This window comes from Delphinapterus leucas, chromosome 9 (assembly GCF_059928025.1).
Source record: "Delphinapterus leucas isolate spDelLeu-1000000601 "Yukka" chromosome 9, BTC_Dleu_Yukka2, whole genome shotgun sequence".
NCBI lineage: Eukaryota > Metazoa > Chordata > Mammalia > Artiodactyla > Monodontidae > Delphinapterus > Delphinapterus leucas.
The window spans coordinates 78,998,765-79,020,988 of NC_143137.1; the positions used below are offsets into that span (position 1 = coordinate 78,998,765).

The 22,224-nt window shown below is 35.0% G+C and overlaps 1 protein-coding gene across 2 annotated transcripts in view; it reads left to right on the forward strand.

Moving 5' to 3' along the window:
* Positions 1 to 22,224, forward strand: part of SEMA3A (semaphorin 3A) — a 237,674-nt gene that overhangs the window by 186,106 nt on the left and 29,344 nt on the right. For both annotated transcript variants that reach the window (XM_089917757.1, XM_089917756.1), the window contains exons 8-12: positions 130 to 244; positions 334 to 403; positions 3,020 to 3,164; positions 6,875 to 7,094; positions 10,564 to 10,655. In XM_089917757.1, the coding sequence (XP_089773883.1) occupies positions 130 to 244; positions 334 to 403; positions 3,020 to 3,164; positions 6,875 to 7,094; positions 10,564 to 10,655 (642 nt within the window). The remainder of the gene's footprint in view (positions 1 to 129; positions 245 to 333; positions 404 to 3,019; positions 3,165 to 6,874; positions 7,095 to 10,563; positions 10,656 to 22,224) is intronic.

Consider the following 22,224-nt stretch of genomic DNA (forward strand, 5'->3'; position numbering starts at 1 on the left):
TAAAATTCATTTCTCAATTTGAAAAATGAGGAATTGTGATTTGTATCTGTCTCAAGATATGAGAAGATAAGATATTTGAAGATATCATTTGCATGCACAATTTCTAAAACCATTATTCTCTCCTTTCAGAATGACTTCGGGGGCCACAGAAGTCTGGTGAATAAATGGACAACATTCCTCAAAGCTCGTCTCATTTGTTCAGTGCCAGGTCCAAATGGCATTGACACTCATTTTGATGAATTGCGTAAGTAGCTGATGATGTCATATAGAGAATATTCAAACCTTGCCATTACCTTCAAAAATGCAACTTTCTCCAATTTTGTTTTAAAACAGAGGATGTATTCCTAATGAATTCTAAAGATCCTAAAAATCCAATTGTATATGGAGTGTTTACAACTTCCAGGTAAATAACACTTTGCTCTCTTATTATCATAGAAAATTCATGTCCTTTAGATGCTTTCCAAGTGTCCATAATTTGTGAAAATATTTTTGAAAGAACAACGTTGGCTAAACCTTTGAGCTCTTGTGCATTCTTGGGTGCCTGAAATAAGTCATGACCTAAATCATTTTTTACATAAATTTTAGCAAAGAATTCACTACTATAAATTTAATGATGAAAAATGTATGCCATGCCCTATGTATAGCTTTGACTTTAAAAATTTGAGTGAAATGTAAAATATTATAAACATAGAACTCTGAGTTTTGTTAAAAGTTTGTAGTGATATAAACTAAGGGTGAAAAATCTTTTTCCCTCCCCTCTCCTTTCTCTTCTTTGTCCCTACCCCCTCTTTCTCTCTCACTCTCTCTCCTCCTTCTTCCCCCTCTCCCCGCCACCTCCTTTCATCATTCCCCATGTGCCTCAAAGCTCTTGCTGTCAATCAAGCAGTAATTATTTCCTGACTATTACATTCAGCATAAAGTTTACATTACCTCTAATTGCTAAAAGAAACATATATTTAAATGCATATAAAGAGGGATATGCATTTGGATATGTATAAATGTTTAATAAAAGAAAAATAATTTTAAAATCAAAAGTCAGGAAGAGTGCTACAAGGGACTGTGATAGCATAAAGAAAGATTAACTACAATGTCCAAACACTGATTTTTTCTGTAAATATTAAAGCCATTACAAATTGATTGGACATTTTTACTTAATTTTTAAAATAACATGTAAAAATTAGGAAAACTATATTAGTAAAACCAGATGCAATTTCCCATACCTAAATATTTCTCCCCTTTAGTATAAAAACAGAATGACCGCTAAAGAATGTGGGAGGCTTGGGCTTCCCTGGTGGCGCAGTGGTTGAGAGTCCGCCTGCCGATGCAGGGGACCACGGGTTCGTGCCCCGGTCCGGGAAGATCCCACATGCCGTGGAGCGGCTGGGCCCGTGAGCCATGGCTGCTGAGCCTGCACGTCCGGAGCCTGTGCTCCGCAACGGGAGAGGCCACGACAGTGAGAGGCCTGCGTACCGCAAAAAAAAAAAAAAAATGTGGGAGGCTCAAATTAAACAAATATTAATTCATTTCTTCTGCTTCCTCATTGCTTAGTACAGTAGTTTTCAGCCTTAAGCTTGCGTCAGAATCGCCCAGAGAGCCTGTTAAAATACAGATGCTAGGCCCCGCCCTCAGAGTCTCTGATTCAGTAGGAAGGGGTAGGGCCTAAGAACGCATTTTTAACAAATTCCCAGGTGATGCCCATACTGTTGGTCTAGGAACCACACTTTGAGAATCACTGGCTTAGTGGGTAAAATAATTTCACCTATCTGCTTCAGCGAGATTGATGTCATATATGAGTTAGTCTTAACAGCTTTAAATCCTAAAAAGATCTTTCCATGATGATGGATTCCATCAATAGATAAGCAAAGTGTATAACAATGAAAAAGGGACACATAAACATTACAAACTACTATGATGTATCAAATATGTATTAATTTGCTACTTATTCCATTATGAAAATATTGTTGTTAAGTTCTATAAGTATTTACTGAAATTTGCTGTGTGTCAGGTACCGTGCAATATGTAATTTATGTTACAGAAAAGAAGCCAAGCATGGTTCCTTCCCTCATGAAGCTTGCACTCTACCAGACATTGTCTAGATGCAGCAGTTTTCAATAATAAACTCTTATTACACAAGTTTTTCATTTGGTCTAATTTTTATGTAATTTTCTATGGGTAGAGATTGATTAAAAGGTATGCATTCCATATTTTTAATGTGCACAACTGTTTTATATCTTTATAAATAAATCTCTCAAGCTGTATTTATATAAGCAAAATAAAATGGGAAATTGTGGCAGCTCATGGTAAACTTCCAGTTTGCTTCAATTACCTGATTTTTTTTGTCCAACAAAATGATGGGGATAATTGCTATATTACTCCACTTTTGCTAGGGTGTAATAGCTACTAACTTAAAATGATTTTCTGTGTTGGAAAGAGATGATATTAAACGCCTTCACACAAATCGAGCTCTGTTACTTGATCAAATACTTTTGTTGGTTTGGGAGTTAAAAATTATAACACATTGACTATTCATCTTCTGCACCAGTTTCAGTTTATAAAATGTGTTCTTAAACATTCTTTCTTTTTTAAACATTTCCTGGTTTCAGCAATGATGCTTAAATCTTAACATAATACCAAAGTTTATATTTTTATTTTATCTGACATCAGAATTAATCATTACCTTTTAGATTTTGTATATATGTTTTCCCTATCAATGTTTACATATGATATGAATGTATATATTTATATCGTATATTGTCTATTTATGAAATGAATATGTATATGTTCTATGAGTGCTAAAGGTGTTTTCATCCATGCCTTCGAATTTTGAGCAATCATAATTTTGCTTTCTTGTGTATTATTAAAATATATATAAATATGTGACTTAAAAACTCCCAAACACTATTTGAGAATTTATGTTCAGGTATTGATAATTGCTATCTGAAATTTAAAAACTCAGTATAAATAGCTCTGTCATTGTGTAAAGATGAAAGTCTGTTTTTGTTCTGTCTGTCTTTTTTAGTAACATCTTCAAGGGGTCAGCCGTGTGCATGTATAGCATGAGTGATGTGAGAAGGGTGTTCCTGGGTCCATATGCTCACAGGGATGGTCCCAACTACCAGTGGGTGCCTTATCAAGGAAGAGTCCCCTATCCACGACCAGGAACTGTAAGTGGCCTAGGTGTTTAAGATAGGAAATGAATAAATTTATGCTGAAGGTTAAAAAGAAAAAGCAGCTACATACATATTAAATATAGATAATGTAAAAGAAAAATTCCGAGACTATAAATGAAAGAAAGGCAAGGATTTTTCTTTGATAACCATGAAATTCCACATTTAAAGACATGTTCTTCACAGGCATCAGTGCTTAAGTTCAATGCTTACCAGTAGTTAATACCAATAATTTATGAGAAATAGAAACTGAGCAGTTAGCCTTATTTATCTTCTTTTCTGAAAGAGATATAGTAAAAATGGCTTTCACGGAGAGTTGAAACAATCAGGATAGACTTGCTCTCTCTGTGGCAAAGGCTCAAGAATTGCACATTAAATAGGAGGAAACAAATTTAAATCAATATTATCTTCCTATGGAAGTGGGACACATCTCTCAAATAGGTAAAGAAGATATGCAAGGAAGAAACAAACAAAAACCTCATGGAAAGGGCCTAGGTGTTTTAATAGATGCTGTCTACTATCGCTGACCTCTCTCCTTCCAGCAATGTTGTGCACATTCAGGCTTATAAAAAGGTGGATAGAGCTCAAAATAAAATCAGCTTTAAGTCTGCAATTTAAAGTAGGGAGAAAAAAAGAAAAGACTGATACAGTAGAAAGTGAGTGAATATGACAGCAGATGTTCTAGAATATGTGGATGGAACCATCCAGTGCAACATTTCCTAACCCTAAGAATCTTTTTCTTAACATCTTTATTGGAGTATAATTGCTTTACAATGGTGTGTTAGCATACGGCATTTGTTTTTCTCTTTCTGACTTACTTTACTCTGTGTGACAGACTTTACGTCTATCCACCTCACTACAAATAACTCAATTTCATTTCTTTTTATGGCTGAGTAATATTCCATTGTATATATGTGCCACATCTTCTTTATCCATTCATCTGTCGATGGACATTTAGGTTGTTTCCATGTCCTGGCTATTGTAAATAGAGCTGCAATGAACATTGTGGTACATGACTCTTTTTGAATTATGGTTTTCTCAGGGTATATGCCCAGTACTGGGATTGCTGGGCCTTATGGTAGTTCTATTTGTAGTTTTTTAAGGAACCTCCATACTGTTCTCCATAGTGGCTGTATCAATTTACATTCCCACCAACAGTGCAAGAGGGTTCCCTTTTCTCCACACACTCTCCAGCATTTATTGTTTGTAGATTTTTTGATGATGGCCATTCTGACTGGTGTGAGGTGATACCTACCTCATTGTAGTTAGAGATTAGTGATGTTGAGCATCCTTTCATGTGTTTGTTGGCAATCTGTATATTTTCGTTCGAGAAATGTCTATTTAGGTCTTCTGCCCATTTTTGGATTGGGTTGTTTTTTTTTTTGATATTGAGCTGCATGAGCTGCTTGTAAATTTTGGAGATTTAATCCTTTGTGCGTTGCTTCATTTGCAAATATTTTCTCCCATTCTGAGGGTTGTCTTTTTGTGTTATGGTTTACTTTGCTTTCCTTTTGTAAAAGGTTTTAAGTTTCATTAGGTCCCATTTGTTTATTTTTGTTTTTATTTCCATTTCTCTAGAAGGTGATAACCCTAAGAATCTTTAAGGAAATAATTTCATATGATGAAAAAACTTGTTCTTTAAGTTTAACCATTATTTTAATTTCATGTCAGTTTTATTGTTAAATTCAAGTAAATGATGTTTTTAGATGAGTTTATTAGGCATAGGATGTTTTTAATCTTTATTTTCTGTAAAATTTTTTGCTAAACTTATTTATGAGCATTTCATAAAGATTACTTCTAGCTGATGGAGCTTGTAGGTAAAAAACCTAAATAGGCTTTCAGAAGAAAAAATGAACAAGATAGACTATCCATTGATTATAAGAAGCCCGTTTTAACAGATTTATGCATACATACATATTTATATGTGTGTGTGTATGTATATGTATATAAAATAGTATATACAGTAGCCCAATAATTGTTCCCATTTCACAGATGAAGACTCTGAGGCAAAGAGAGGAGCCAAGATTCATTCCACGCAGTTTGATTCTAGAGCCTGAATTCTCACCCATTGTTCATAGAGAGTTGTTATGACATGGTCCATTAAGTCAGCAGTGTGAACCAAGTGCTGGAGGCAGAAGACAGAAAGCACTGCCTAAGCTAGGAATTACGGAGGGGCTGCCAGGAGGAGGCAACACCTTGCTCTGTGAATAAAATTCCCTTAGATCAATCCATTAATCCCAAAAGGGGGCAGCTGAGAATATGTCGTTCCATCAACACTACTGGAGAAAAACATATTGAGGCCTTGAAGCAGTGTGGCAATAGAAGGGCATTTTCTTTATTTTTAAAGAAAAACCTACAGCTTAAGTAATACTAAATACAAAAATAAAAGTAAGGCAAGAAAGTGAGACAAATTGTAAGATAAAAATCTAAAATAAGTCTCTTTTTCAATCATTTCTGAATTTTTGCAAGTAGTTTTTAAATGGTGGTAGAAAAGCAAAAAAAATTAATGTTACAAAATATGTTTTATCGTTTCTTCTAGGAGTTTATACAGCTATTTGATATTTCTATAACATTAAATAATTTTTTTAATTTACTTAAATAAAAAGTAATTCCCTAAATCCCTTAACTGTTATATTAGTGTATTATTGTGTGTGTATCTGTATACTACATACATATATATTCATAAAGAGATACTCTTCCCGTTTCAAAATAGCTTTATTTCATTTCTCATGAATTATTAATGATCTGTGTTAAGGTAATGGCAGAGACAATTGATTTCTCCTTCTAAGCCTCTTGTTAGATCAAGAGCCACTCAACTACATTTCAGCTCTCAAACTCTTACATTAAATGGCAGAAATTAGTTAACTGTAAGACAAAAAGCAAGAGACTGGAGATACTGTACTCTGAATGCTTGCACCACATAATTAAATGCAGTGAAAAGAGACAGTAAAATCTGAATTTTCTTGTTTTTGACTTATTGCCTTAAGTGGAGCATTTAAATCCAGAGGTGATATTATGACAGTGTACAGCACAGCATCGTGTCTGGCTCTCCCTATAGCCATCATCTGTTCTGCTTGGTCCATTCTGATTGGTCAGTTTCTGTGCAATGCACGTTGTTAAACACCTTGAATAACACATCTCCTTATCCCTAGAATTACTGTAATTTTTAAAGCAATAATACTTTTGGTCCTTTTTATGGTACTTTTTCAGGGTTATGTTAAAAATAAAGCAATAAAGAATAGTTTATATTGTCTTTTAGTTTGAAGAGAGCATTTATATTTTAGCATAATACCATAGGGAAAAATGAAATGCATTCAAGAAAATTTTTGATTTTCTCTAGTCTAATGATTAATAGCATTTAGTTATAACATATTCCACTCATTATTTCAAATACTTCATTTAAACATAAAGTATATGGTGTTGTCACTAATAGAGGCATCAGACTTCTCCTGTACACTGAATTCATTAGATGCATTTGCAACTTTTGGTAAGAAATGATGACATCCCATCGAGACTTAAAATATGTTTAGAAAATATATATTATATATTACATCTACTAATTTAAGTAAAATTATTTTGTTGTTTAGTTTAACAGTTATTTTAAAAATTACAGATTTAGATTCCTAGCTCATTGAGGCCATATATTATATAAATTATAATCCTATTCATTATATTTTAATCAAAAGATATTTTCTTTATCTTAATAGTGTCCCAGTAAAACATTTGGTGGATTTGAGTCTACAAAAGACCTTCCTGATGATGTTATAACATTTGCCAGAAGTCATCCAGCCATGTACAATCCAGTGTTTCCTATTAATAACCGGCCGATAATGATCAAAACAGATGTAAATTACCAGTTTACACAAATTGTAGTAGATCGAGTGGATGCGGAAGATGGCCAGTATGATGTCCTGTTTATTGGAACAGGTAAATGTTTTAACTTCAGCTCTAAATGTTCTTCCAGAACATTGCATCTAACTAATTAAGTATACTAAGAACTGAAGGAAGACTTTATAGTCACTCTCAAGATATAGTTAACCTCTAATAAATGACTAAAAAAACCTGGACATTCTCCCATTCCAATGTGTTATTTTTTTAGGCAAGTTGACATATATTTATTAATTTAAATTAAATTTCCTTTTCAATCAAAAGTTGATAAATGTAATCAGGTAACGCTAATGATTAGGTGAACAATCAATGTCTATAATTGAATCATAACTCTTTTCTGAACAGTGGCTTTTCAGGACAAAAATGTATTGCTCAAATCCCAAGACATTCAATAAAAGTTCTAGAATATATTGATGCAAAATTATCCGAACTTTAAAATTATCATAGAGTGCAAATCTTCCAGAAAATAAATTTTGGCAACAAAATTTGTTTAGTGTTTTTACCATATAATGAGAAGGAAAACAAAGCAAAATAAAACTTCATCAGAAAACCAACAGAGTGGACCTAAGGAATCGTCAGATACATTTTAGATCCATTTCTATAGGCATTTAATGACGTATTTTTTACCAATTCCATGACTAGAAACAAACATTTTATAGGTATATTTTCAGGATGAATTCCATTGCTATTATGACATATTATTTTATTTTTACCCTACTCTCTTTAATAATACTATTTTAAAAGCACCAGTTACAAATCTGAAACTTGCTACTTAGGGTCAGATTCCAAGGTAATAAATTCCTAGTCTCCATTAACGTTGTTAACTGAAATAAATCAATAGGAAACAGGGTGAGTGCTCCACTGAAACCTGTATAATAACATTTATTTTCCCTTGGTGAGAACAGAGAAAGAAATTGCATTAAGTACAGGGGAATGGCAACTGCACAGTAAGTGCTTTAAAGACTTAAAGTTTTATAACAAAATTGTGAAATACGTTATCAAGTGTAAGTGTCAGGTTCTGAGCAATACATTACAGTCTGCTTTTATGAGTGAGAAAGTTTCTCTATCAAATAAAAGAATCCCAGGGAGACCTGGAGTTCAATAAAAGTCAATGAATTGCAAGTATCAACTTCTGGTTATAAATATCTTGAGAAATTATAAGATGATAGGATTTCTCTTCAATAAATATTAGTTTATCACTAATGTCAAATTATAATTAGATCTCTCTACAGAGTAATTAAACTTGTTCAGTAATGTCACACTTACCTTTTTCTTCACCTCTGGCCTAAACATGTTGAGAAGTCCCCCACTCATTGTCAATGCAACAAAAGCTTGCTTCCGGCTATTTGACCAAAGAAACCTAATCATGAATTTTCAGTTCTTCTTGGACGCAAGCCGTCTTTAAAGGAACCAATTTCATGAGCACGTTGAATGTCTGATGATGTGGATGGCTATCGGTCAGCACAGAACAGGGTCATCTGTCAACAAAGTAAATTGATTACAGTAATTTTATCTTTTAAGTAAGTTACACATTGATCCTAGTTGAGTAATCTGATTCAATTTGTGTGAAATTGTTTGAAATACTACTCAGTAAAACTTGATCTGGAACACAGATAAAGTTATTTTGGGGTATTGGAGACTGATCAGAGGCACTGAGTATATTAACCTAATTTACCTTTAATCTTTGGTGTTATGAGTAGTCTAAGGTCCTGTAAACAGAAGGATCTGCTTAAAAGAGGGATTTTTTTTTTTTTTTTGACTTTACAAGGGATACACTAGCAACCTTTCTTGGTCTCATATAGCACATCATATTGATCCCTTGAAAATGGTTATCTGTCGTATGAATACTTTGAATTATTTTTCTGGTGTAACTTTACTGGTAAGATTTTCTTCTCGAATAATTAGACTGTTTAATTTGATTAAAATGAGCCAATTGAAGCTAAAAATATTTGATCAACTGCTCAGAAATGGTATGTTGAAGAGTCAGATTTTTGAATTTAATAAATCTCTGTTCTTTATTCTATCAAGAATAGGAACCCATCTGTAAATACTGGAAAATAGTAGCTTCTTAACCCCACTTAGAGTAAAAGTGCCAGCTCTTATCATTAAAACAATTTATCTCTTTTAACAATGAATCAACAGTGCTTAAAATCTCTATAAAATGTATTTATTTTAACAGTTTTCATTATTTATGGTTCTGAATTTTAAAATTTTTTAGTACTCTAAAGTTGATTGAACAGCATGTTAATTAAACCAATTTGCTAACCAAAATTGATTAGCCAGTTGTTGAAAAACCACTGTAATAAGTAATCCAAGGTGTTTACTTTGAGAAATCAGATTATTGTCATTTATCAGGTAATGGTCATTGAGCTGTTGGTAGGGGCCTCTAACTACTAAAGTCTTCCTCGTGGGACGAAGGTGAGCAGCCAGGCTCTGAGGCTCTATCTACTTTTGTTGCTTGACAACATTCCTTCCATTTTGCTTATATATTAAGTATTCATAGCAGTTCCTGGTTGCATAACAAAAATGGGAAAAACTTGTAATGTCAAGCTGGTAATTTTTTTCTTTTTTTAGTATATTTTGTTATAGAATGAAAGATTCTTTAAATTCTATAGTGCTTTACAATTTTCAAAAGTTTCACACAGATGATTTCATATAACCCCATAATAACCCTTTTTTTCCCCACCCCTATATTGCCCCTCCCCCTTCTGCCTCCCCACTGGTAACCACTCATTTTGTTCTCTGTATCTGTGAGTCAGCTTCTTTTTTTGTTATAGTCACTAATTTGTTGACTTTTTAGATTCCATGTATAACAGATATCGTACAGTGTTTGTATTTCTGTCTGACTTACTTTACTTAGTATAATGCCCTCCAAGCCCACCCAAGTTGCTATAAATGGCAACATTTCTTTTTTTTTATGGCTGAGTAGTAGTCCATTGTATATACATATAGCACATCTCCTTTATCCATTCATCTGTTGATAGCAATTGTAAATAGTGCTGCTAGGAACATTGGAATACATGTATCTTTTTGAATTAGTGTTTTGGGTTTGTTTTGTTTTGTTTTGGCTATATACCCTGGAGTGAAATTCCTGGGTCATGTACTATTTTTAGGTTTTTTTTGAGAAACCTCAACACTGTCAAACTGGTATTATTTTTAGTTTAGTTTTGTTTTTGAGACACCTTATAGTTGAGATTAAAAATACAAATAATCCAACCTAGTGATTATTATATATATATATTTTTTAATTACACAGGCTTAGGATAAAATCATCTCCAAAGCTTCAGATATTTCTAAAAATTCAACTATTTTTATTCCATAGCTATGTTTATACTTTATCTAGTTTCATGAAATGCATTTGTATATATTACTAATGCTGTAACAATAAAATAAATTTTAAAATGCTGAGGTCAAAATGTTCTTTCTGGTCAAATACTGATTTCATTCATTAACACTAAACTCTGTTCAGATCTATTTAAATTGTGGTCTTCTCCACTTTCTTTCAAAGATGTTGGAACCGTTCTTAAAGTAGTTTCAATTCCTAAGGAGACTTGGCATGATTTAGAAGAAGTTCTGCTGGAAGAAATGACAGTTTTTCGGGTGAGTGCTGCTTAATTTCAAGTGTCAACAAGTTCCCTTGTATGTCTTTCCCCCAGGACAGCTGCACAGTGAACTTGGTATGGACAAGCAGTCTAGCATACCCTTCTAATTAGCTTGTCAATTAGAAAGCCAGACACTAGTCAAAATAAACCTTGAAACTTTCAATGCTAGTTAAATCAAAAAATGTAAAGAAATATATCCTTGGCTCATATTTTGTTTTCTCAATGATAAATTATATGATTTACATTTTATATAATTTATGTAAGTTACCTCAATGAACAAACCCTGTGTGCCTCCTACCCTCCAAATCCCCTCTTTCACACTTAATGGTATAACTGGGATGATAGGTAACTTCCATGAATGTATTAAAGGAAATACATTCAGAATGGTAACGGAATGAAGACATTTCAATAATTTTTTAGCTTATTTGTGAATTGTTTTATCATATTTTCCCAAAGAAATCATTTGTTAGCAAAAAAAAAGTTTGAGGTTTTTATATCACTTGTGGAAAATCTGTTATGAGTTCCTAGTCTACACAATTAAGAAGAGTACAGATAGTTGTCCTTTTGTCCTGAATCACTGATGGCCCAAGTAGGTTTATATAGGATTGGGGGTAGAGGCAGCAGTATATGGATTGAAGTGAGGGAGGAAAACTGAAGTAATGTAACATACACCACATTCCTTTTAGAAAGCCAGCTAGGAGGAAGAGTTTGAATTGAAGCACACCTTGATATAAATCATTTATGAAATATAACAGAAATAGATGCCTATCAAAGGTGTTATTTCAGTTTTTGATAAAAAAAAAGAAGGCAAAAATCTGAGACATTTGTAACTGCAAAATAAACTGGAATTAGAAGAATTTCATGGACAGAAAATGAGAAAATATAGGATCTAGTCTCACAACTTAACATTATCTCATTTAGTCTCCAGAAATCTCACTTTATCTATAAAATGAAGTGGATGGATTAAAGTTTTCAGTTGATTAAATATTTTGATTGTAAGGAAAATCTTCCCAAGACTTCTTTTAGCCCCATACTTCTAGACCAGTTTATTAACACAATAGAGCTCTAGCTCACTATTCAGTAATACTTTGAAGAGAAAATAGAGTAAAATATGGCAAGCTTTTAATATATATATATTGAATCAAGTAAAGTTATGATTAGCTTTGAAACAGATAACTGGTACATCATGACACAGACATCTTGTAATAACTAAACAATGTTCTAATGGGAAGGGCTTAGGTTCTTCAGTCATAGCTAGCTACATGGCAGTTCTGTTTGGAACCCATACAATCCCTCTGAGCTTCCCTAGCAGGAAAAATAATACCTACCTCACAAGGAAGCTAGAAGAATTAGAGACACTATATGTAGAACATCCAGGACAGTGGCAGCTCCTGTGCTCAGAATCTTATTGTCAATATAATTTTACTTGTTTTAGTTTGTCTACACTGAATATAAGCCACATTCTCAGTAGCCTTCTCTACTAATCCTTGGTTTAAGTCTTAGAATAACACAATCATCATAATTCTAGTACGATTTTTAAAATCAGGCACTTGGACCTTACTTTGTCTGGTATAGAATGATGACTAATCCCTATCTTTCACCAAGTCCCATTTCATTATTTACGCATTGATACTTTATCCTACAAATTCAAAAATACAATTATGCAAATAGACTGTGTCAGTAATACAGAGCCCATCTAGATTTAGCAAACAAATTATGGGCACTGAGGGGCAGATATGTATATTGCTGTCTTGTGTCCATTGTTGTGTCTCCAGAGCCTAAAGTGTGTTTTCATCCTACATTTATTAAATGAATAAAGGAATCAGTATTTATGCAAAAATGAAAAATGAGAAATTAAAGAGTTTAAGGTCTTCTTAGGGAGACCCCACTTAAAGTGAGGTGCCAGAGTATGAGGAAGATAAACCGAGAACAGCAAAAAGTTATCCTGCTGATTATATCCCATATTATTCTAGTAGAAAAAAATTTTTACCAATTCTGTATTTTTGGAAATCTATATTACCACCACTGTAGCAAATGAAGTTGCAGGAGTACTAAAATATTGTTAACTTTAGAATTTCTTAACTATTTCCAGAATCTTTTACTTTTGAATTTGTCACGGTTCCTTTGCATATTCCCCATTCAGTTAATAGTATATGATTATAACAAGTTCCATTTACTAATTCAACTGTAAACAAACCTGTATACCGTGGTCCTGGCACAATGCTAATCATCATCTCTGGTGATTCAGAGATGAACACTATAAACATGGTCCCTGACCTTGTGTAGCTTAGAGACTCTTCCATGTTATCCTTCATAGTTTCAAGTACTTAATTTATTATCTTTCAGTACAATTAAGTTTTATCTTGTAGAATTGTATCATTATGTCATGCCATTTAAAAAAATAAGGTACTTTTTATCTATTATTTAATTATTTTCCAGGATTTTATGAATCAGAATATGTATAATTTTGCAGTAATACTGTGTTCTAGCTAATTTTCATTCCCTACATCTCTGGGATTTTAAGTTTACGTTTCACATCTTATCTTTGTTTTTTAATAGTAAATCAAATTTTAGTTTAAAAATATTACTTTAAGCTGATCTATTAAATGACTTTTAACAAAATCTTGAGAGGTTGGAAGCCAGACATCTTGCCAACCCAAATATTTAATGTCTATTAGATTTTGTTAGTGTTTTGCAGTTTCCAGAGAAATACACAGCCGAATTACACTTACGATAACTATTGAATGACTTTTTTGTGGTTTTTTAAGATGTCATGAGAGAGGTTCTTTATTCAGTTTTTAACAATTAGGTATGAATACGTAATATTGTGCTTTCATGGAAATGATTCTTTATGAGTTTATAATTTTGTTAAAGGATTGTTTGCAACATGGGACACATCTTCCAGAGATAAATGTTCCATTTTTCTCCCATATTCTGTTTTATGCATTGTTATTTCTTTGGCACCCAAGTAGACAAAATGTATTTGGGCAGAGTTTAGAGAAATATTTTCTTTCAACATTCTATTCTATCAGGCAAAGTTCATACATATATTGTGGTCTAGCAATTGGAATATTTCACTGTCAAACTTTGTTTAATTTTGCAGAAGGAGGGCAAAAAACACATTAAAGCAATTTCTATATACACTGAAACAAGCGGAGAAATGTTACAGTTTCTGTATTTTTATTTGAGCCTTGCAAGTCATTCCATTTAACATAAAATAAAATTTAAAAGGGTTAATTTGAGCACTGTGGTAGTTTGACAAGGTAAATAGACAAGGAACAGATTTAGGGTCCTGGTGGTATCTGATACTCTTGGATTTTAAAAAGAAAGACATTTAATGTCAACCAACCAGTTAATTTTACCATAATACCATCTCCAGGAGACCATGTTCATTATGTGTCTTTGCTAGACTGAATAACCAAACCTCATATAAAATCCGAAATTAAAGCCAGTACTATGTCCATTGCCATCTTGAGGTTGGTTTTAGGAAAACACCCGGGCTAATCACAGAACATTCCAGTGGTTCCAGTTACATCTAAGATACTTTTTTTCTGGGTGAAATCAAATCCCGATCAGAGTATAGAAAGAAAAATATTCCTCAGTAATAAAATTTCCATTTTAGAGTAAAATTTTTGTAGGTAACAAGATGTGAGATAAAATTGGCCTTGGTATAGGACTCTAGAAATGACTTTAAATAGCCATTATATATTCAAAATGGTATCAAAGTACTAAGACACAAACCTGATTCCAAATATTACTTGTAACCATAAATTGGTGTTTGAATCTCATTTGCTATGTGATTCCAAACAAGTTGGTTAAAGTCAGTTGAGCCTCCACTTCTTCATTTCATAATTTTTTTTTAATGAAGATTACTGGTAAACTGTAGCTATTGTTAACTAGTTATACAAATGAAAATCTCATTTAAAATAAATGCTTGAAAATTCTGCACCTATACCTTGTTAAAAAAATATTCAAAAGGTATGAAAACCAGACGTATGCTGATTTTTACTTTACTCACATTGAGATTTTTTTTTCCCAGTCCAAAGAGGGTTTTACTTTTGAGACAGTGAGGTGTTCAAGTCGCAATGCATTTAGTACAGTGGGTTTTATTTATAGTCCTATTGACTGCAAAGGATTGCAAGGCAGTTACATTGATAACGCATGCATTTTAAACCCAATTTATGCAATATTCCATGAACAGCTGAGCAAATAAATGAAAGAGTTTAATTTTCATTCAAATGTAAATCATAATTGATGCTTTCCAAAACCTAGTCTATTAACTCATTCTAAAGGAGCATCAGCATGCGTAGCATCCAGGGAGCTCTGTCAGATTCTCCTGGGATCAGCAGGTTGAAAAGCTCTGCAAGTGTGCAAGTTTAATAAGGACTAGATTAAAATATCTGAAAAAAATATATAGCAAATTAGAGTCATAGAAAATCTTGAGAAGATGCTAAGTTTTTAATTTCATTTTTACTTGAACTCCAATTAAATTTGCTCTTGAAACCAGTTTCATGAAAATGCTTATGAAGCTACATCTGTTTTAAATGAAAGTTATATTCATCACCAACTAGGGCTCAGAAAAAAATATAGCTTATTTAAATGGATGTCATCTTAATATATTGTCTATTAAAACTCAACCGCAGGCAGCATATAGCACATCCTATTCCAAACTGTTACTTTCCTGGTCTAAAAAATAAGTAAGTTTCTTTTAATTAAGAGATTCTAGGATCTTAATTGAAGAACGTTAAAATTATAATATGGCACAATGGAATTTCTTGTGTTTTGGCGTTTGTTTTGTTTTACAATTTATGTATGAAGTGATCATTTCCATCTACCTTATAGACATTTAATTTTTTGTATTGTCAATGAATGTGAAATGTCTGAAAATTCACCAGCTTCACTTTTATATAGTTTCACTGAAGTTTTTAAAAGAACTGAGACATAGCTAACTTTCATTTTAATTATACTAGCTGTTGATTCTCTAAGAAGTACTTTCCTTGTACCTTGGCTATAAAATTTATTTCATGAAAGTCCCTATGAAGTTAGCTGCTTACATAACCACTTTTCCTGTGAAACTCTTGGAATGGAGGAAGCTGCTATGGAATATTTTCCTAGCTCTTTTAAATTCTTTGTTTGGGTTCACTTATTCCAATATTATGTAAACCTAAATACAATAGTCAGTTTTATCTTTTAAAACTAAAAATCTATGATGAATTGGCCCCTTGATTTTTGTGACTTGATGCTACTAAATTCCAAAAATCTTATCTCTGTATAGAGAAAATTGGTAGATATTTCTTTCATCATAGTTATCTTTATGATTGACAGTTCCTATAGAAAATTATTTTTAATATCATTAAACTCTGAAAATGGGAAATTATGGGAAATCTCTAACTTATCCCATCAAATTAATTTACATTCTAAATCATTTGTCTCATTTGTGTCTCAGGCAGGTTGTCTTAAATTTGTTAACAAAATTCTGTGCTCAGCTTAGATGTCAGGGTTCAAAGTGGAAATTTGCAATTCTGCAGTACTCGGGGTAATTAAAGCCACATGAGTGGATAAGCCCACCAGGAACATAATGTGGCATCCAAAGAAGAGTGGAAAGGAGTCAGCAAGGCAAGGCAAATATATGAGGAGTGGCTGGAGATAGAAAAGACTGAAAAAGGCTAAGAATAGTCAATAAAGAGTTTAAAGGCATAATGAAATCTAAAGGAGGAAGCAGTCAAGAAGAAATGACTGGTCAATAGTGCCATATCAAACAAGAACTCCAGCAATAATAATAGACTGAAAGCTTCCATTCAGCATCAGTGATTTCTCTTTCTGAGAATCGTAGGCCACCTCTCTAGAGTAAGGGCTAGACTCAGTGGGCTGAGGGATGAATGGCACTGAATGGGACATGAAGAAGTAAAGATGGTGAGTATAGAATATTCAGATTATTTTCAAAGAAATTACAGCTAACTTTAAAGGATTAAGGAAAAACTTCTTTTAAAGGATGGCCTCCTTTATCTCATATACAAATTCAGTTGAGGGAACAGAGTATAATGGGGAGAGTAAAAGAGATAGGAGAGAAGGGGGAAAATTGGTAGGGAATTCATTTATTCATTCATTCACTCATTCATTATTTAACAAATATTTATTGACAACTTGCGAATTACACTTAACCTTTGAACAACTTGGGGGTTAGGCGCACCAACCCTTCAGGCAGGGGAAAATCTGAGTATAACTTTACAGTTGGCCCTCCATATCTGTGGTTTTGCATCAATGGATTCATCCAGCGCTGATGGTGTAGTACTATGGTATTTACAATTGAAAAAAATCCACATCTAAGTGGACCCACAAAGTTCAAACCCCTTTTGTTCAAGGGTCAACTGTAGGAGCAACAATCCCAGGTATGTGGCAGTGCACGAAACAGCCCCAAATCCCAGGCCTAAATTAGTGTGTCGGGCGGTAGGGGGGTGGGGAGGGCTGGGGCCAGGGGAAGATAAACAATTAAGAAAACATATGAGAGATTGGTTCAAGATGATGTAGTAGAAGGGCGTGCTCTCACTCCCTCTTGCAAGAACACCAGAATCACAACTAACTGCTGAACAGTCATCGACAAGAAGACACTGGAACTCACCAAAACAGATACCCCACATCCAAAGACAAAGGAGAAGCCACAATGAGATGGTAGGAGGGGTGCAATCACAATAAAATCAAATCCCATGATTGCTGGGTGGGTGACTCACAAACTGGAGAACACTTATACCACTGAAGTCCACACACAGGAATGAAGGTTCTGAGCCCCAAGTCAGGCTTCCCAACCTGGGGGTCTCACAATGGGAGGAGGAATTCCTAGAGAATCAGACTTTGAAAGCTAGCGGGATTTCATTGCAGGACTCTGACAGGACTGGGGAAAACAGACACTCCACTCTTGGAGGGAACACACAAAGTAGTGTGTGCATTGGGACCCAGGGGAAGGAGCAGTGACCCCATAGGAGACTGAACCAGACCTCCCTGCTAGTGTTGGAGGGTCTCCTGCAGAGGCAGGGGGCAGCTGTGGCTCACCGTGGGGACAAGGACACTTGCAGCACAAGTTCTGGGAAGTACTCCTTGGCATGAGCCCTCCCAGAGTCCGCCATTAGCCCCAACAAAGGGCCTGGGTAGGTTCCAGTGTTGGGTCACCTCAGGCCAGACAACCAACCGGGAGGGAACCCAGCCCCATCCATCAGCAGTCAAGTGGATTAAAGTTTTACTGAGCTCTGCCCACCAGAGCAACAGTCAGCTCTACCCACCACCAGTCCCTCCCATCAGGAAACTTGCACAAGCGTCTTAGACAGCCTCATGCACCAGAGGGCAGACAGCAGAAGCAAGGAGAACTACAATCCTGCAGCCTGTGGAACAAAAACCACATTCACAGAAAGTTACACAAGATGAAAAGGCAGAGGGCTATGTACCAGATGAAGGAACAAGATAAAACCCCAGAAAAACAACTAAATGAAGTGTAGACAGGCAACCTTCCAGAAAAAGAATTCAGAATAGTGACAGTGAAGATGATCCAGGACCTTGGAAAAAGAATGGAGGCAAAGATTGAGAAGATGCAAGAAATGTTTAACAAAGACCTAGAAGAATTAAAGGACAAACAAACAGAGATGAACAGTACAATAACTGAAATGAAAAATACACTAGAAGGAATCAACAGCAGAATAACTGAGGCAGAAGAACAGATAAGTGACCTGGAAGACAGAATGTTGGGATTCACTGCTGCAGAACAGAATAAAGAAAAAAGAATGAAAAGAAATTAAGAAAGCCTAAGAGACCTCTGAGACAACATTAAATGCAACAACATTCACATTATAGGGATCCCAGAAGGAGAAGAGAGAGAGAAAGGACCCGAGAAAATATTTGAAGAGATTATAGTCGAAAACTTCCCTAACATGGGAAAGGAAATAGCCACCCAAGTCCAGGAAGCACAGAGAGTCCCATACAGGATAAACCCAAGGAGAAACACACCGAGACACATAGTAATCAAATTGGCAAAATTTAAAGACAAAGAAAAGTTATTAAAAGCAGCAAGAGAAGAATGACAACATACAAGGGAACTCCCATAAGGTTAACAGCTGATTTCTCAGCAGAAACTCTACAAGCCAGAAGGGAGTGGCATGGTATACTTAAAGTGATGAAAGGAAAGAACCTACAACCAAGATTACTCTACCCGGCAAGGATCTCATTCAGATTCGATGGAGAAATCAAAAGCTTTACAGACAAGCAAAAGCGAAGAGAATTCAGCACCACCAAACCAGCTCTACAACAAATGCTAAAGGAATTTCTCTAAGTGGGAAACACAAGAGAAGAAAAAGACGCACAAAAACAAACCCAAAACAATTAAGAAAATGGTAATAGGAACATCATATAGATAATTACCTAAAATGTGAATGGATTAAATGCTCCAACCAAAAGACACGGGCATGCTGAATGGATACAAAAATGAGACCCATCTATATGCTGTCTACAAGAGACCCACTTCAGACCTAGGGACACATTCAGACTGAAAGTGAGGGGATGGAAAAAGATATTCCATGCAAATGGAAATCAATAAAAGCTGGAGTAGCAGTACTCATATCAGATAAAATAGAGTTTAAAATAAAGAATGTTACAAGAGACAAGGAAGGACACTACATAGTGATCAAGGGATCAATCCAAGAAGGATATATAACAATTATAAATGTCTATGCACCCAACATAAGAGTACCTCAATATATAAGGTAACTGCTAAGAGCTATAAGAGAGGAAATGGACAGTAACACAGTAATAGTGGGGACTTTAACACCTCACTTACACCAATGGACAGATCATCCAAAATGAAAATAAAGAAACCGAAGCTTTAAATGACACAATAGACCAGATAGATTTAATTGATATTTATAGGACATTCCATCCAAAAACAGCAGATTACACTTTCTCCTGAAGTGCACATGGAAATTTCTCCAGGATAGATCACATCTTGTGTCACAAATCAAGCCATAGTAAGTTTAAGAGAACTGAAATCCTATCAAGCATCTTTTCTGACCACAACACTATGAGAGTAGAAATCAATTACAAGGGAAAAAACGTAAACACAAACACATGGAGGCTAAACAATACGTTACTAAATAACCAAGAGATCACTGAAGACATCAAAGAGGAAATCAAAAAATACCTAGAGACAAATGACAGTGAAAACACAACGATCCAAAACCTATGGGATGCAGCAAAAGCAGTTCTAAGAGGGACGTCTATAGCTATACAAGCCTACCTAAAGAAACAAGAAACATCTCAAATAAACAATCTAACCTAACACCTAAAGGAACTAGAGAAAGAAGAACAAACAAAACCCAAAGTTAGCAGAAGGAAAGAAATCATAAAGATCAGAGCAGAAATAAATGTCATAGAAACAAAAAAAAACTATAGCAAGGATCAATAAAACTAAAGGCTGGTTCTTTAAGAAGATAAACAAAATTGATAAACCATTAGTCAGACTCATCAAGAAAAAGAGGGAGAGGACTCAAGTCAATATTAGAAATGAAAAAGAAGTTACAACGGACACTGCAGAAATACAAAGAATCCTAAGAGACTACTACAGGCAACTCTATGCCAATAAAATGGACAACCAGGAAGAAATGGACAAATTCTTAGGAAGGTATAAACCTTCCAAGACTGAACCAGGAAGAAATAGAAAATATGAACAGACCAATCACAAGTAATGAAATTGAAACTGTGATTAAAAATCTTCCAAAAAACAAAAGTCCAGAACTAGATGGCTTCACAAGTGAATTCTTTCAAACATTTAGAGAAGAGCTAACACCCATTCTTCTCATATTCTTCCAAAAAATTGCACAGGGGGCTTCCCTGGTGGCGCAGTGGCTGAGAATCTGCCTGCCAATGCAGGGGACACGGGATTGAGCCCTGGTCTGGGAAGATCCCACATGCCGCGGAGCAGCTAGGCCTGTAAGCCACAACTACTGAGCGTGTGCATCTGGAATTTGTGCTCCACAAGAAGAGAGGCTGCAACAGTGAGAGGCCCGTGCACTGCGATGAAGAGTGGCCCCCGCTCGCCACAACTAGAGAAAGCCCATGCACAGAAACAAAGACCGAACACAGCCATAAATAAATAAATAAATAAATAAAAAGTGCACAGGAAGGAACACTCCCAAATTCATTCTTGCGGCCACCATCACCCTGATACCAAAACCAAAGATACTACAAAGGAAAATTACCAATATCATTCATGAATATAGATGCAGAAATCCTCAACAAAATACTAGCAAACAGAATCCACCAACACATTAAAAGGATCATACACCATGATCAAGTGGGATTTATCCCAAGGATGCAAGGATTTTTCAGTATACGCAAATCAATCAATGTGATACACCATATTAACAAATTGAAGAGTAAAAACCATATGATCATCTCAACAGATGCAGAAAAAGCTTTTGACAAAATTCAATACGCATTTATGATAAAAACTCTCCAGAAAGTGGGCATAGAGGGAAACTACCTCAACATAATAAAGGCCATATACAACAAACCCACAGCAAACATCATTCTTTTTTTTTTTTTTTTTGCGGTACACGGGCCTCTCCAGTTGCGGAGCACAGGCTCCGAACGTGCAGGCTCAGCGGCCATGGCTCACGGACCCAGCCGCTCCGCAACATGTGGGATCTTCCCGGACCGGGGCACGAACCTGTGTCCCCTGCATTGGTAGGTGGACTCTCAACCACTGCGCCACCAGGGACGCCCCAAACATCATTCTTAATGGTGGAAAACTGAAATCATTTCGTAAAGATCACAAACAAGACAAGGATGTCCACTCTCACCACTATTATGCAACATAGTTTTGGAAGTCCTAGCCATGGCAGTCAGAGGAGAAAAAGAAATAAAAGGAATAGAAATTGGAAAAGAAGGAGTAAAACTGTCACTGTTTGCAGATGACATGATACTATACATAGAGAATCCTAAAGATGCCACCAGAAAACTATTAGAGCTAATCAATGAATTTGGTAAAGTTGCAGGATACAAAATGAATGCACAGAAATCTCTTGCATTCCTATACACTAATGCTGAAAGAGAAATTAAGTAAACACTCCCATTGCAACAAAAAGAGTAAAATACCTACGAATAAGCTTACCTAAGGAGACAAAAGACCTGTATGCAGAAACTATAAGACACTGTTGAAAGAAATTAAAGATGATACCAACAGATGGAGAGATATACCATGTTCTTGGATTGGAAGAATCAATATTGTGGAGATGACTGTACTACCCAAAGCAATCTACAGATTCAGTGCAATCCCTATCAAATTACCAATGGTATGTTTTACAGGACCAGAACAAAAACTCTTAAAATTTGTATGGAGACACAAAAGACCCCAAATAGCCAAAGCAGTCTTGAGGGAAAAAAATGGTGCTGGAGGAATCAGGCTCCCTGACTTCAGACTATACTACAAAGCTACAATAATCAAGACAACATGGTAGTGGCACAGAAACAGAAATATAGATCAATGAACAGGATAGAAAGCCCAGAGATAAACGCACACACCTATGGTC